The sequence below is a fragment of the Salmo salar genome, chromosome 25, assembly GCF_965601325.2.
Source record: "Salmo salar chromosome 25, fSalSal1, whole genome shotgun sequence".
NCBI classification, from domain to species: Eukaryota; Metazoa; Chordata; class Actinopteri; order Salmoniformes; family Salmonidae; genus Salmo; species Salmo salar.
In genome coordinates this window covers 8,403,156-8,420,512 of record NC_138315.1, presented here as the reverse complement: position 1 = coordinate 8,420,512, position 17,357 = coordinate 8,403,156, and the positions used below count along the sequence as shown (strand labels likewise).

General features: G+C 47.3%; 1 protein-coding gene across 2 annotated transcripts in view; it reads right to left on the bottom strand.

The window, feature by feature from the left end:
* The window catches only part of pgap1 (post-GPI attachment to proteins inositol deacylase 1), a 55,193-nt gene that overhangs the window by 22,722 nt on the left and 15,114 nt on the right, over window positions 1-17,357 (bottom strand). The window contains exons 1-2 of one of the 2 annotated variants that reach the window (XM_014172968.3): window positions 2,169-2,419; window positions 1,010-1,163 (exon numbers count right to left, since the gene is read on the bottom strand). In XM_014172968.3, the coding sequence (XP_014028443.3) occupies window positions 1,010-1,163; window positions 2,169-2,300 (286 nt within the window). In that variant the 5' untranslated portion in view covers window positions 2,301-2,419. Of the gene's footprint in view, window positions 1-1,009; window positions 1,164-2,168; window positions 2,420-17,357 lie in introns of those variants that run through there. The other variant, XM_014172969.3, reaches the window with a different exon arrangement.

The window sequence follows — 17,357 nt, the reverse complement described above, 5'->3', positions numbered from 1 at the left end:
AGGCAGTTAGAAAAGCAAAGGCTAGCTTTTTCAAACAGAAATTTGCATCCTGTAGCACAAACTCCAAAAAGTTCTGGGACAGTAAAGTCCATGGAGAATAAGAGCACCTCCTCCCAGCTGCCCACTGCACTGAGGCTAGGAAACACTGTCACCACCGATAAATCTACGATAATCGAGAATTTCAATAAGCATTTTTCTACAGCTTGTGTGTATGTGTGTGTACGTGGGGGTGGGCGTATGCACGCAAGATTGAGAGTGAGAGAAAGAGAGCGTGGGTGTTCTACTCCCACCAGCAGCCACTAGCAACACCAAACCAGAAGAGGATAGATCTGCATTAGAGTGGGCATAGAAGAGGGATCATCAACTAAATTCAGCCAGAAGGTCAGGGGGAAGAGAACATAATTACAAATAATTTGTAAACTGCAAATTGACCGCAAGAAACCCACACGGATATAATATTTAACTAAAACAGAATAATTTCAAACCTTGTATAAGATCACACACATACTGTATAACTCTTATGCGTGGGAATACTTTGGAACAGATTTCCAGAATTAAAATCCCTTGGAGCTGATTTGCTGGTGTTTTTACACACACACACACACACACACACACACACACACACACACACCCCTTTGGAAACAAGCATTTTAATGAATACTTTCAAGTGATATCCTCTGAGTCCACATAGTGCATTTTGTTGGCCAAAATATATTCTATATATATATTTTTGTGTATTTCTTTTGCTTAGAAAACTTGGGGGACCAAATAAAATCACCGCCAGTTTGGAAACCCTTCAATAAGATCTTGCTCAAATACAAGACTTTCACCAGCCTATGTACAATATGTAACCGAAGCAGATATTGTTCATTAGAAATTCTTAGCTTCCATTGTTAGAGCAATGGAGAGAGCAAGCTTGTGATATTCCCTAATCTGAGCTGAGTGGGTATGTTCGATTTGAGTAAGTTTGAGAAGTGGATGAGTTTGGTTAATGGTGGTAGAGGCTCACCTTGTTTGTAGCTGCCTGCGTTTCCAGGTAGGAAAAGAACAGGGGCCCCGGTTAGTTTTAGTCCGCGAGTGTCCTGAGCGTACTGGCCCTCTCCGTACAGGTAAAGCCCATACGCTGGGTACTGGCGGGCCATGCGTCGGGGTAGGGCAATACGCTGTAAACACACAAACATAGTGAGGACACACACATCCCTGATAGAGCTCATACTCTCCGGGCCTAAAGTACAACACACTAAGGATACACACACACCTCCCTAGAGGTAGAGCCATATGTTGGGAACAGCTGAACCACACTTTTAGGCAGATTAACACATCACAAAGAAGAAAAAAAAAAACAGTATCGTGAGAAAGCATCATTATGTGTGTGTGCACGCTGAAGGACAGGAGAGGTGTGAGACCACGTGACCGATACTGACTCTTGATTGAGCAAATCTGATCAGAGAACAATTTTGGATAATAAATATAATAGCTACTTCTAATACATTGGTCTAATTCTTCATATTTTATCAGCACCATGGTGAGTGCAGACAGACCACACAGGGCCATATGGTTGTGCCAGGCACTCAATGGGTGGAATAATCACCTTATAGTACTTATCATGGATCAACTGCAGCTTCCAACACAAGGTGTGATCTCCTGAGCCCTGATGTAACATACAATGATGACACCACACACTCACTCAGCATCCCCAACATACAGTAACTGCCTACCATGCCACCTCTCTATTGTAGCTAGTACTAGAAATAATATAGAATTCCATGGTAAATATAAAACGGAAGCTAGGTGTGCATGACACACTCCGTCGACATCATCACCAAGGAAATAGTCCTGAAAATCATGCATGAGGTGCGATGTTGAAATTGGAAGCCTAATGCAGGTGCTTAACAACAACAGGTAGCTCGAGCTTCAGCATTATATATCGGCCATGGGCTAATTTATAGCTAGCCATATTTTGGCTATCAAAAAAAATCACAGCTGGACATTGACAGCTGGAGAGAAAAAAATGCTTGCTAGTCCTGAAAAGGATGGACACTAAAATAATGTTACGCATTTGGCAGCAACGTTCCGAGTGTTGTTGATAGTGCCGAGTGATTACGCCGAACCGAAACCCGAATCGCGCACGGTGCCATTTGTTTGAGGTCAATAAGCAAACTACTCACCCGGTACTCGGGGTACTCGAACATATAGGTCATTGTGCACCTATTCTCTTCAAATCCCGAAAACATTTCTCGCAGGCCCATCGCCAGAAGACCCAGTGCACACCCGTAAAAGGCCACAGTGGCGACTCTCATGTCTACTGTCGTTCGGATTTTGTCTATTTACAGGTATACTGTTCCCATTTTTCCTTCTGCAAACCCTCTCTCTGTTAAAACTGATCTTCTTCTTCTTCTGTGGATTCTATATGGCGGTTGGCAACCAACTTTAAGGTGCATTATCGCCTCCAAATGGACTGGAGTGTGGACCGAAGGTCTAAATCCTACCCAATAATCTCGTCTCCCTAAGGAAACGAAATACATAATGAAATACTACATCCCCTGAAGATTTCCACAGCAGTTCACTTAATCCTGGCTCTTCAACCTCATTACTCCTCAAATCTAATAACAATAGCTCCCTTTCTCTCACATATTTCTGGCACTGAAATAGAACATGTTCCACTCAGTGGCAGTTCTAGACCATTTGAACTGGGGGGGCCAAGCTGGGGCCAGTTGTACTGTTAGAGGGGCCAGTTACATTAGACGTTATTGTTGTCATATTATTTTCTTCACTGCATTGCAGGCATTAACAGGCAAAAGACCATGTTCATAATCATCATCGCTGCCACTGTCTAATAACGGATGTAAAAAAAGAATGATAGCAAAATGAGTTATGGAAAAATTATTTATAATCATCCACATTTAGGGGGGCCACAAGGGGGTCCAAAATTCTTGTCACAGGGGCACTGCCCCCCCTCCCCAGAACCGCTAGTGGTTCCACTGTCTTCATCTCCTCCTGACAATGATTGCACCTCCCAATTGGATGTTCCCCCACCACTTTCAATGCACTATTTAGCCTTGTGTCCCAGTCTCAACCTTGTGACTTCACTTTCCTCCCTTTTCTCTCGGGCCTGAGGACCTCCCTGCCCCCACCTTTTCCTGGATCTTATGCAGGTGTCTTCCCTTACTCTCCCTGTTCCACAACACTTGCCACTTATTTTTAACCACTGTTCTTATTAATTCCTTGGCTTCTGCTTTACTGATTGACAATTCCATCTCAACATTAGGATGTTTAGGAGCCTGCTTGGCAATAATATCCACTTCCTCATTCCCCTCTACTCCCATATGAGTTGGTACCCAGAGGAACATCAGAAATACCCAATTTTTTCACCCTATACAAACACTGCAAAACCTCATACAATACATCCTGTCTGCTCTGAGACACACATGAATTTAAGCTCATCAATGCTGCACAAGAGTCAGATCAGATGACTACCCTGTCTGGCCTCACCTCATCCACACACTCTGCAGCCAATAGTATGACCAACAACTCCATTGTGTAAACAGATAAATGATCCGTTGCTCTTTTCGTCACTGCCATCTTAAACTCAGGAACACTAAAAGCTGCTGCTGTCCTCCCTGTTTTAGGGTCCTTAGGTCCATCTGTGAATATATTCTAGAAAGCAAACTGAATCTACTCCTTCCTCAACATCTCTTACCCTCTCAAGCAACCCTAGATCTAACACTGGTTGAGGGAGACACCAAGGTAGGATAGCAGGAAGACCCACAGAGGGGCTAAACTCCCTCCCAAACAGCCCCATCTCTCTCGCCATGCAATTGCCTATCCACCAAAAGCTTGTATTCAGATTTTGTTCATGTTTCCAGCACTCTAGGAGCACCTTTTTTTGTAGGATGTGTAAACTTAAGTCCTTGTAGATTTACCCAATAGGTCATGACTAGCTGTTGTCTTCTTAACTTTAACAGCATCTCTCCCAACTTTACCTGCATCGCTGCTACCGGGGAGGTCCTGATTTATCCCGCTTGATAAGTAGGCCTTCCCACATCATATCATAAGCCTTCTCTACATCTAAGAAAACGGCTACCACCACCTCCTTATTTGCCTGTGCCTTCCGTATGACTTGACTCAAGGCACAGTACAGGATCCATCGTTCCCCTGCCTTTCCTGAATCCACTTTGATCTGGTGACATTAGTCCTCTACTCTCCAGAATGTAAGTCGGCCTTTCCATAATCATCCTTTCCATAAGTTTACATACATGAGATGTAGTGATGCACCGATATGACAATTTTGGCCAATACCGATATCCGATATTTTCCTTTCCAAAAATACGATACCGATAACTGATATTAAAAAATGTGTGGCCTTTTAAGCATTCTAGTACAGTTAAATAGTTAACACACACAAATGGACGCAGCGGTCTAAGGCACTGGATCTCAGTGCAAGGGGCGTCAAAACAGTCCCTGGTTTGAATCCAGGCTGTATCACATCTGGCCATGATTGGGAGTCCCATAGGGCGGTGCACAATTGGCCCAGCGTCGTCCGGGCCGTCATTGTAAATAAGAATTTGTTCTTAACTGACTTGCCTAGTTAAATAAAGGTTACACACACACACACACACCACACTGACCAAAAAGTTATTTTGTTGGCATTTACGTATGTCCCCATTACCAGTAAAACATAATCAAAACCTATTTCTTTTACTTACTTGCTGTGCAGTTTCATTGTTCATTTGTTCAGTTGTTTCATTATTACACATTGATCACACTATCATTCGTATTTAATATGTCACAACTATTCATCGATACGTATGCTATGATACTGGTAAAGTTGTCTCACGCACCTACAGAGCTTGTCATAAAAAAAAGCTACCTAGCTCATGGATGCAAACAATGTAGTTCTTCCCCAGAAACATAGCAAAACGACATCTGGTGTCATCATGGAAAATAACCGTAATTTATAAAACAGTTCTTATTTAATGGTGGTCGGACCTATCGATGTGAAGCTAGCCACAATAAGGATTAGCCACAATAGTGGACTTTGTGGTTAGCCTTCAAAATAAAAGTATTGCATAATTCTACTATTTGTATTCATTTGCATCACTGTCAATGACATAACTTTATTTTGAAGGCAAACCGCAAATTCCACTATTGTGCCTAATCCTTATTGTGGCTACCTTCACAACACATAACCCGGTCCGGTCAGGCCTCACTAGCCAGATTAAACTAGCAGGCTGCTTATAACGTTAGCTTTGGGCAACAGGGTTAAATAGCTGGCTAGCTATTTCTTTTCTAGACTGAAGTTCAATTTCAATAGGCGAACAACAAGTGGCAACCTAGATAATACTTACAAGTATTCCTAAATCGTTGCTAAGAATAATGAAAATGACTGCAGTTTCTACTGGTTATTGTTTTCAGGCTGGTTGTAATGGCACTAGCTAGCTACCAAGCTAAAGCTAGCTACCCGAAAAAGTTGCAGTCGAACAAATGATGCATTATTACCAATGTGATATTGTAAACACATCGTTCGTGGCCGGTGTTTGCTTGTTTGCAGACTTTTTTGTACAGCTGACACTCAAAGACCCAAACGGTGTTCCATTGTATGTATGTCGTGAAGCTAATAGCAGTGACGCCATTACTGTGTAACTCCGGTAGGGCAACATCTGAAAAATAGCGCACTTGGTAGGACGAAAGACAACATCATCCACAACAGAGAACGGTTGATTGTCAAGGGCAATGAATCCATTATCTTGGATTTAATGGATTTTGCCTTTGAGTTGTCTCACTGAAATGTCCTTACTCTTTCAAATGACTGCTCGACTTGTTTACTGCTCGATCTACACAGCAGACATTGTGGGCTAGGTTAGGAATGCTGATTTGCACGTGTAGTGCAACATTTTACGTGGCGTCATTACGTCATGTAGCCTAGGGCGGCAGGTAGCCTAGTGGTTAGAGCATCAGATCAGTAACCGAAAGGTTGATAGATTGAATCCCCGAGCTGACAAGGTAAAAATCTGTCGTTCTGCCACTGAACAAGGCAGTTAACTCACTGTTTCTAGGCCGTCATTGTAAATAAGAATTTGTTCTTAACTGATTTGCCTAGTTAAATAAAAAATATATTTTTAAAATGTACCTACGTTATATAGGTATGCACCGATACCGATGTTGGCATTTTTAGCTAATATCGGCCGATTCCAATCTGTTCACCGATATATCGTGCATCCCTAATGAGATGTCAATGCTATCGGCCTATAGTTTGAAGGACTAGTAGAGTCTTTCCCAGGTTTCCTTGTTGGCACCACTACCGCCAGCTTCCAACTTCCAGGCAGTTTTCCTTCCTGCCACACCTTATTGTAAAAGCCCAATACTTTCCCCATTGCAGTGTCACTGAGATGAGCCATCATGATGTAACACATTTCATCCTTCGCAGGAGATGTTACCCCAGCTTTAGCTAATGCTCTCTTCATCTCAGCCAACATAAAAGGATCATTCAATGTATCCCCCACCATCTCTCTCTGATCCAGGACCCCCGGATGTTCTCCTCTGACCCTCTCTCTCCCATGCTGCCCCTCTTCTGTCAGATTATTTGAGCTGTGCACCATCCCAAATGCCTGGGCTAACATCTCTGCCTTCTCCATATCTCTCACTGCAACAATCTCCCCACTTTTCAGCACAGGGATATCCCAATCTTTTCTAATCCCACTCATCCTCTTAATCATCCCCCATACCTCTCCCACAGGTGTGGTCCTGCCTATGTTTCCACAAAACCGGTGCCAATACTCCCTCTTAGCTGTCCAAATGATCCTCCTTACTACTGCTTGTGCTTGTTTTTACTGAATCAGGTGCTGGTAATTATGGGACCTTTTCAACATTCTGAAAGCATTGTTCCTACTTTTCACTGCTTCTCTACACTCTTCACTCCACCAGGGGACTGCATTACTCTTTCTCCCCCGTGTACCCATAGGAATCGCCTGCCTTGCAGACCCTACTATTGCTCCTCTTATTCCCTCATTGACTGTTTCTATATCTGAATTAAGATCTACCTGGGACAGCTTCTGTTCACTCAACTCCTGAAACTGACCCCGCTCCACTTTCCCAAATATTCATCTCCTCAATCCATTTCCTTCTGATTCTTCCTCCCTCAATCCTACAGTACACATGATAGTATAGTGATCACTACCCATTATAGATTCCTCCAAAACCTCCCAACTACATCTGCCTACCATTGTACTTGAAATCAAAGTAAGATCCAGAGCAGATTCATTTCTAGTTACTGGACCATCCTGGTTCCCCGGTCATCATTAAGACTAACAAGCCCTTTCTCATTCAGTAGTTCCTCCAACCCTTTCCGTTTACATCAGTCCGTAACCCTCTCCAGAGCGTACTATGAACATTAAAATCCCCACACCACATTACCCATCTCCTATCTTGACCTTCTACATTCCCAAGGGCCAGCAACTCCAGTCTCTTACACGGGTTGTAAAAGTTCACTATTACCATATTCCCCCCTATCAACCACACCTCTGCCACTACATATTCCTGTTCCACTCCCTCTCCCACACACCTATATGCGATCCCTCGCTTTATAAAGGTAGCACACCCTCCTCCTCCCATTGCCATCCTATCTCTACGGACTGCAACATAACCTTGTAATACAAAATCTAGAGTAGGTTTTAGCCATGTCTCCTGCAGACATATAACATCAGGTTTGGCTCAATAATCTGTTTGAACTCTTGCACATTAGCCATCAAACTTCTGGCATTCTCCATTGTAGGATTAACACCATAATGAAAATACAACCAATACATGATTCCTGGCTGGACTGATTCTCAATCTTATTGAGGTCATCCTGTACATGTTTCCATGTCAGTACTGTGATCCCAAGATACCTCACTGCCTGCTCCACTAGATCTTTGTCTTCTTAGTCTTTGATTGTAATTTTTCTGTGCAATGATTGCTGCTGTCACAAATGTAACAACCTTCCTCATGTCTCCTACCATTCTTGTGTTCTCTTAAACCTGATCAGGAGGCATAACATTACCTATAGTACTACCACCTTCAATCTGCGGGAACATCACTGATTAAAAGGTTGATTAGCCAATGAGAGAGGAAACATCGGGGAGACGGACCAATGACAACTTCGAGTGGATTTGCTTCAACAACCAAATGTAGCAGGCAGTAAAATAAAACACCTGAAACTAGATCCCCTACATACTGAGATGTGTTCAGTTCACTTGAAAGTTTGCTATGTTGCGGAACGGTTTGTACTGCACGACACCAAAGATATTTATAATTAACCCAAGATAGTTTGACTGTGTGTGAGGAAATTCTTCTTCTTCTTCTGTGGGTTTTATAGCGGACCACAACCCAAAAAGGTGTATTGCCACCAGCAACTGGACAGGTAAAAAACAAATCCATATGTAATAGTGAAACTAACTTAATACACCCCAATAAAAATAGTACATTGTCAAAACAAACAAATCTCCCACTTCTTCCTTCTTTTAATTCTCCATATTTCCCTTCTCAGGCTCTACGACCTGAGAGGGTGGTACGGCTTGTGCCAATATTCCATGTAACTCCTTCGCTGAGAAATCTCTCAGCCCCAGCAACTGCTCCGCCGCATCCACTATGATTACTATCTTGCTGGACCTTCTCTCCACCTTAGCAGTGCCATTAATTACCATAGCTATAAAGGCCACAAAGTCCACCTTCTTAATCTTTAAAATGTCCAGATCCTGCTGGTGAAAGGCAACCCCTGCAGCCTGCAGTGTAGGCCTATCCACTACCGTGGACTCTTCTGGTACACCATGCAAACCCTCAACCGTTTTCACAGCTGTTTCACAGCTGTTGCATATGAAATGCTCTGTACAACCTTTGGCCACCTCATTCCCTTTCACCCTTGTGGGGCATTTGAAAGAAGTGGCTTCATGGTTCCCATTGCAATTGCAACTTGTCACATATTCATCACTTTTATAACACATAATATGATCTTTTCCACAACTTGGACATCTTGGCTTCTCCCTTCTGCAAATACTTGATAAATGACCAAAAGCTTTACAATGATCACACTGCATTGGTCTTGGGATACATGCTCTAAACAAGCCTGCCTCTCGTGATCATCACAGCACTCTCTTCCCCAGTTTGGATAACTCAAATGGTTTCTTCAAGATTGGTACTCTGCTCAGCTGCTGCTCATTAACATACCGTACTCCTACTAGATACGAAGGATCATTCTCATCACTGTACTACTTTGCTCCGTTTTCCATTCTTTTGGACAATACTCCAATTCTCCTTGATTCTACCGCCATTGTTATTCAGAATCCACTTCAACCTCTGCTTCCGCCATCTTTCATTCTTCGATTCAGTGGGAGAAAATGAAACATAGTGGGCAGAACAAGCAAGGAGGTGGGCAAAGCCCAGCACGAGCTAATGAGATCCTATTGGCATGTTGTAGCATATTTTGGAAAATCTTTAATTATTAGGGAACTGTCACACCCTGATCTGTTTCACCTGTCTTTATGATTGTCTCCACCCCCCTCCAGGTGTTGGCCATCTGCCCCATTATCCCCTGTGTATTTATACCTGTGTTCTCTGTTTGTCTGTTGCCAGTTCATTTTGTATGTCAAGCCAACCAGCATTTTGTGTCAGCTCCTGCATTTCCCCAGTCTCTCTTTTCTTGTCCTCCTGGTTTTTGACCCTTGCCTGTCCTGACCCTGTACCCACCCACCTGACCACTCTGCCTGCCCCTGACCCTGCCTCCAATCAGAGACAACAATAGACAGCTGTCTCTGATTGGAAGCCATACTTAGGCAGCCTGTTTTTCCCTTTGTTTTCGTGGGTAGTTGTTTTCTTTTTTGTTAGTATAACCCGACAGAATTGTTGGCTGTCGTGTTGTTTTCTTTGTTTAAGTGTTTTCATTAAAAGTAAAGATGAGCACTCAACACGCTGCGCCTTGGTCCCGTTTATACAACGCCATCACAGAACTACCCACCAAGATTGGACCAAGCAGTGTGGATCAGAGGACTGGACCTGGGAAGAGATCCTGGATGGGGCAGGACCTTGGACAAGGCCGGGGGAGTATCGCCGATCCCGGCAGGAGGAGATTGAGGCAGCGAGGGCGGAATGGCGATACTGGGAGGAATGGGCAAGAAAGCAACAGGAGCCCGAGAGGCAGCGGCCCAAAATATTGTTTTGGGGGGGCACACGGGTAGATTGGCTAAGGCGGGTTTAAGACCTGAGCCAACTCCCCGTGCTTACCGTGGGGAGCGAGTGACTGAACAAGCACCGTGTTATGCGGTGATGCGCACTGTGTTGCCCATGCGCACTCACAGCCCGGTGCGCTCGGTGCAAGCTCCTCACCGTTGTCGTGCTAAGGTTGGCACTCAGCCAGCAAGGAGTATGCCTGCTCAGCATTCCTGGTCTCCAGTGCCCCTCCACGGCCCAGTATATCCTGCGCCAGGTCGACGCACTGTGTCGCCAGTTCGCCACCATAGCCCAGTGCATCCTGTGCCTGCTCCTCGCACTCTCCCTCCAGTGCACCTCCATAGCACAGTACGTCCTGTGCCTGCTCCTCGCACTCTCCCTCCAGTGCGCCTCCATAGCCCAGTATGTCCTGTGCCTGCTCCTCGCACTCTCCCTCCAATGCGCTTCCATAGCCCAGTACGGCCGGTGCCTGCTCTGAGCACCCAGTCCTCAGTGCATCTCTCCAGTTCGGTGAGACCTGTTCCAGCTCCACGAGTAAAGCCTCCAGTGATAATCTATGGTCCGAAGCCTGTAGAGATGATCCATGGCACGAAGCCTCTAGTGATGATCCATGGCCCCGAGCCTGTAGGGATGTTCCATGGCACGAAGCCTCCAGAGGTAATTCATGGCCCGGAGCCTGTAGGGATAATCCATGGCAAGAAGCCTGTAGGGATTATCCATGGTCCGTAGCCTGTGGGGATAATCCATGGCAAGAAGCCTGTAGGGATAATCCATTGCCCGGAGCCTGTAGGAATAATCCATGGCAAGAAGCCTGTAGGGATAATCCATGGCCCGGAGCCTGTAGAGATGATCCATGGCACGAAGCCTCCACTGATGATCCATGGCACGGAACCTGTATTGATGATCCATAGCATGGAGCCTGCAGCAACGGTCCCTAGTCCAGAACCTACAACGACGCTCTCCAGTCCGGAGCCTCCGGCAATGCTCCCCAGTCCGGAGCCTTGGGCTACGCTTCTCAGTCCGGAGACACCAGCAACGCTCCCCAGTCTGGAGCCTCCAGCGACGCTCCGCAGCCCAGAGTCTTCAATGGCGGTCTGCAGCCCAGAGTCTTCAATGGCGGTTTGCATCCAGCCCAGAGTCTTCAACGGCGGTCTGCAGCCCAGAGTCTTCAGCGGCAGCCTTCAGCGGCGGCCTTCAGCCCAGAGTCTTTAGCGGCGGTTGGCATTCCAAAGCCTCCAGCAATGATCCACGGTCTGGTTCCTCTGGACACACAGAAGCGGGGGGATCAGCGGGCGGTGGGGGTGCTACGCCCTGAACCAGTGCCGCCGCCAATTATAGATGCCCACCTGGACCCTCCCCTATAGGTTCAGGTTTGTGGCCGGGAGTCCGCACCTTTGGGGGGGGGGGGGGGTACTGTCACTCTCTGACCTAGGAGAGCTGTGTTTTCTCTGTTTAGTTAGGTCAGGGAGTGATAGGTGGGTGGGCATTCTATGTTTTGTTTTTCTATGTTTTGGCCGAGTATGGTTTCCAATCAGAGGCAGCTGTCTATCGTTGTCTCTGATTGGAAGCCATACTTAGGCAGCCTGTTTTTCCTTTTGTTTTTGTGGGTAGTTGTTTTCTGTTTTGTTAGTATAACCTGACAGAACTGTTGGCTGTCGTGTTGTTTTCTTTGTTTAAGTGTTTTTATTAAAAGTAAAGATGACCACTCAACACGCTGCGCCTTGGTCCCCTTTATACGACGCCCGTCACACAGCCTCCTCCCATGAAACTTAGCACTGTCTCCTATTTCAACCTCCAACACATATTCTAAGCATTCCAACAATTTGTCTGGGGAGGTGATGATACACAGTCACCTGCACGAACCCATGAAGAAATGTACACTCCAATGGATCAGCATGGTGGAAATAACTATTTCCATCCCAGAAACTAAAATTAGCATATCTTGTTGGACAAATCCAGGTAGACTTTTGGTTTAAGTAAAATGTATTCTGTTGGTGCCTAATGAACATGTCCCAAGATAAGCATCATGATTCCACTATATATAAGGCAATCAAATCAAATCAAATCAAATGTATTTATATAGCCCTTCTTACATCAGCTGATATCACAAAGTGCTGTACAGAAACCCAGCCTAAAACCCCAAACAGCAAGCAATGCAGGTGTAGAAGCACGGTGGCTAGGAAAAACTCCCTAGAAAGGCCAAAACCTAGGAAGAAACCTAGAGAGCAATGCCTATAGATCAAATAGATTAGGATCAGTTTCACTCTCTGGATCAGAGTTCACCCTCTCCATTCCCCAGGGCATGCCGAAAATAGTGTCAACATCTTTAGTTCATAACAGCAAACAAAATAATCAATCCATAATACATTAATTGCTTCACTCATATAGTTATTAACATACTAAACTCAAATCAATCCTTCAGTTTTGTCACGACTTCCGCCGAAGTCGGCTCCTCTCCTTGTTCGGGATGCGTTCGGCGGTCGATGTCACCGGTCTTCTAGCCATCGCCGCTCCACTTTTCATTGTTCCATGTGTTTTGTCTTCTTTCCCCGCACACCTGGTTTACATTCCATAATCACACTACATATATATTCCCTCTGTTCCCCCCAGGTCTTTGTGTGGAATTGTTTTGTTACGTGTTTTGTGTGACACGCCAGGCTGGTTTTTCCCCGGGTACCATGTTTAACCCAAAGTATGTTTAATTGTTAAACATTTGTATCATTGTGACTGTTGTCGCGCTTTTCCCTTTTGCCATTGGCTGGAGGTTTTTTGACGCAGTTGCGCCCGTCTGTTGTTGCTTCTGCCAAATAAAGTGTGCGCCTGATCACAACTCTCTGCTCTCCTGCACCTGACTTCTATACCAGTAGCGCACAACCTGACAGAATTCCACACCATCCATGGAGTCAGCAGGAGCAGGTACCCCGGTCCGAGGGGTCGAGGAGCGCATCCGAGAACACTCGGCGATGCTGCAACATCTCGGCGCACGATGGAACGCGTTGTCCAGACCATGGACCGCGGGGAGAGACAGGGAGTCTCTCCAGCGCCTCGACCAGCACAACCGGGGTTACCACTACCCGTCCCTCCTGTATCCGGTCTCAGTAGGATGCGTCTCGCCCTTCCCAGGGAGTATGATGGGACGGCAGCACGGTGCCAGGGGTTCCTATTACAGCTGGACCTATACCTGGCCACCGTTCACCCGGCTCCCTCGGGAAGGGAGAGGGTGTTCGCCCTCGTCTCGTGCCTCCCGGAGAGAGCTCTGGAGTGGGAAAACGCCATGTGGGGAGAAGGAGATGGCGTTGGACTACTTCGAGTAGTTCACCCGTCGCTTCCGGGCAGTCTTCGACCATCCGCCCGAGGGTAGAGTGGTGGGTGAACATCTCTTCCACCTGAGGCAGGGGACAAGGAGCGCCCAGGAGTTCGCCCTGGAATTTCGGACCTTAGCTGCCGGAGCAGGATGTAACAACAGGGCCCTCATCGATCACTACCGATGCAGACTGCGCGAGGATGTCCGTCGGGGGTTGGCCTGCAGGGATGACACCATCACCTTTGACCAGCTAGTGGATCTGTCCATTCGGTTGGATAACCTGCTGGTCACCCGCGGACATCCAGAGAGGGCTCTGTTGCTTCCCGCTTCCAGCACCCCCGCTCTGGTGCCAATGGAGCTGGGAGGGGCTGCACTCAGGGAGGCCGGAGGAGGGGCCTTCACGTGCACCATCTGTGGCCGTAGAGGGCACACTGCCGGTCGGTGCCGGGTTGGTGCCTCTGGGAGTCGAGGCAGCAGGCAGGGCTCTCTGGCATCACCCCAGGTGAGTCTGCACCACTCTCATCCAGAGCCCTCTGTTGTTCACCTCTTTGTGCATGTTTTTTTTCCTGAGTTTTCCCCGCATTCCCAGCATAAGGCACTCGTCGATTCAGGCGATGCTGGGAATTTTATCGACAGAGCATTCGCCCTTAGTTTATGGATCCCCATTGTTCCTGTGGTTAGACCCTTCCCGGTACATGCTCTGGATAGTCGACCATTAGGGCCCGGGTTAATTAGGGAAGCCACCATCTCCCTGTGCATGGTGACGCAGGGGGGTCACGAGGACAGAATCAGTCTCTTCCTCATTGACTCTCCTGCATTTCCCGTGGTACTAGGCCTTCCCTGGTTAGCTCGTCATGACCCCACTATTTCATGGCAACAGAGGGCTCTCACGGGGTGGTCACGAGAGTGCTCGGGGAGGTGTGTAGGGGTTTCCGTTGGTGCTACCATGGTGGAATGTCCAGACCAGGTCTCCCCCGTGCGCATCCCCCCAGAATATGCCGATTTGGCTCCTTCCTTCTCCAAAAAGAAGGCAACTCAATTACCACCCCATTGATGGGGGGATTGTGCGATAAATCTCATGTGTATCCCCTGTCACAAGCGGATACGGCGGCTATGGAGACATATGTCTCTGAATCCCTGCGTCAAAAGTACATTGTCCTCCACTTCACCTGCCTCCTCGAGTTTCTTTTTTGTGAAGAAGAAGGAGGGAGGTCTGCGCCCATGTATTGACCATCGAGGTCTAAATCAAATCACGGTAAGGTACAGTTACCCGCTACCTCTCATCGCCATGGCAATTCAGTCAATGCATGGGGCGCGCTTCTTCGACGACTGTTGGAGCATGACCTGTACGTTAAGGCTGAGAAATGCCTGTTCTTTTAGCAGGCCGTCTCCTTCCTAGGGTACCGCGTTTCTACCTCAGGGGTGGAGATGGAGAGTGACCGCATTTCAGCCATGCGTAATTGGCCGACTCCCACCACGGTAAAGGAGGTGCAGCGGTTTTTAGGGTTTGCCAATTACTACCAGAGATTTATCCGGGGTTTTGGCCAGGTGGCGGCTCCCATTACCTCCTGTACGTTTGCAGTGGTCGGCTGAGGCGGACAGGGCTTTTGGGAACCTAAGGGCTGTGTTTACCTCGGCTCCCGTGCTGGCCCATCCGGATCCCTCTTTGGCGTTCATAGTGGAGGTGGACGCGTCCGAGGCTGGGATAGGAGCCGTGCTCTCTCAGCGCTCGGGCACGCCCCCGAAGCTCCACCCTTGTGCTTTCTTCTCGAAGAAGCTCAGCCCGGCGGAGCAGAACTATGATGTGGGGGACCGGGAGCTGTTGGCTGTGGTTAAGGCTTTGAAGGCGTGGAGACATTGGCTTGAGGGGGCTAAACACCCTTTTCTCATCTGGACTGACCACCGCAACCTGGAGTACATCCGGGCAGCGAGGTGACTGAATCCTCGTTAGGCAAGATGGGCCATGTTTTTTACCCGTTTTGTGGTCATCCGGGGATCGGTCGGATGGTGCGCTGTCTGAGTGGGAAGTACTGGTGGCCTACCTTGGCAAAGGACGTGAGGGTTTATGGTTCCTCCTGCTCGGTTTGCGCCCAGTGTAAGGCTCCTAGACACCTGCCCAGAGGGAAGCTACATCCCTTACCCATTCTACAACGGCCTTGGTCACACCTGTCGGTGGATTTTCTGACCGATCTTCCTCCCTCACAGGGAAACACCACGATCCTGGTCGTTGTGGATCGTTTCTCTAAGTCCTGTCATCTCCTCCCTCTGCTCGGTCTCCTTACGGCACCTACAGACTGCAGAGGCCTTGTTTACACACGTCTTCTGGCACTACGGGTTGCCTGAGGACATAGATTCTGATCGTGGTCCCCAGTTCACGTCCAGGGTCTGGAGAGCTTTCATGGAACGTCTGGGGGTCTCGGTCAGCCTTACCTCAGATTTTCACCCCGAGAGTAATGGGCAGGTGGAGAGAGTGAACCAGGATGTGGGCAGGTTTCTGCCGTCTTATTGCCAGGACCGGCCGGGGGAGTGGGCGGCGTTCGTACACTGGGCAGAGATGGCCCAAAACTCACTCCGCCACTCCTCCACTAACCTCTCTCCTTTCCAGTGCGTACTGGGGTATCAGCCGGTCCTGGCACCTTGGCATCAGAGCCAGATCGAAGCTCCTGCGGTGGACGAATGGTTTAAGCGCTCGGAGGAGACCTGGGACGCCGCCCATGTGCACCTACAATGGGCCGTGAGGCAGCAAAAAGCGAGCACCGACCGCCACCGCAACGAGACCCCGGAACACCGGGGGACCGGGTCTGGCTCTCGACCCGAAACCTGCCCATCCGCCTGCCCTACCGGAAGCTGGGTCCGTGGTTTGAGGGGCCATTTAACAATTTTGGGGATAGGGGGCAGTATTTGCACGGCCGGAGTTAAAACGTACCCGATTTAATCTGGTTACTACTCCTGCCCAGTAACTAGAATATGCATATAATTATTGGCTTTGGATAGAAAACACCCTAAAGTTTCTAAAACTGTTTGAATGGTGTCTGTGAGTATAACAGACCTCATATGGCAGGCAAAAACCTGAGAAGATTCCTTACAGGAAGTGGCCTGTCTGACAAGTTCTTGTTCACCTTGGCTCTGTTTATTGAAGACTGAGGATCTTTGCTGTAACGTGACACTTCCTACGGCTCCCATAGGCTCTCAGAACCCGGGGAGAGCTGAATGATATCGAGGCAGCCCCTGGCTGAAACACATTAGCGCGTTTGGATAGTGGCCTGTCAGAGGACCATCAGACTGGGGCTCGTGCACGAGGGCACGAGATGTTTTTATTTTCTCTCTCTTTGAACGTAAACACGCTTTCCCGGTCGGAATATTATCGCTTTTTTACGAGAAAAATTGCATAAAAATTGATTTTAAACAGCGGTTGACATGCTTCGAAGTACGGTAATGGAATATTTAGAATTTTTCTGTCACGAAACGCGTCGGGCGCGTGACCCTTATTTACCCTTCAGATAGTGTCTTGAACGCACGAACAAAACGCAGCTATTTGGATATAACTATGGATTAATTGGGACCAAACCAACATTTGTTATTGAAGTAGAAGTCCTGGGAGTGCATTCTGACAAAGAACACCAAAGGTAATCAAACTTTTCTAATAGTAAATCGGAGTTTGGTGAGTGCCAAACTTGGTTGGTGTCAAAATAGCTAGCCTGTGATGGCTGGGCTATCTACTTAGAATATTGCAAAATGTGCTTTCACCGAAAAGCTATTTTAAAATCGGACATAGCGAGTGCATAGAGGAGTTCTGTATCTATAATTCTTAAAATAATTGTTATGTTTTTTGTGAACGTTTATCGTGAGTAAT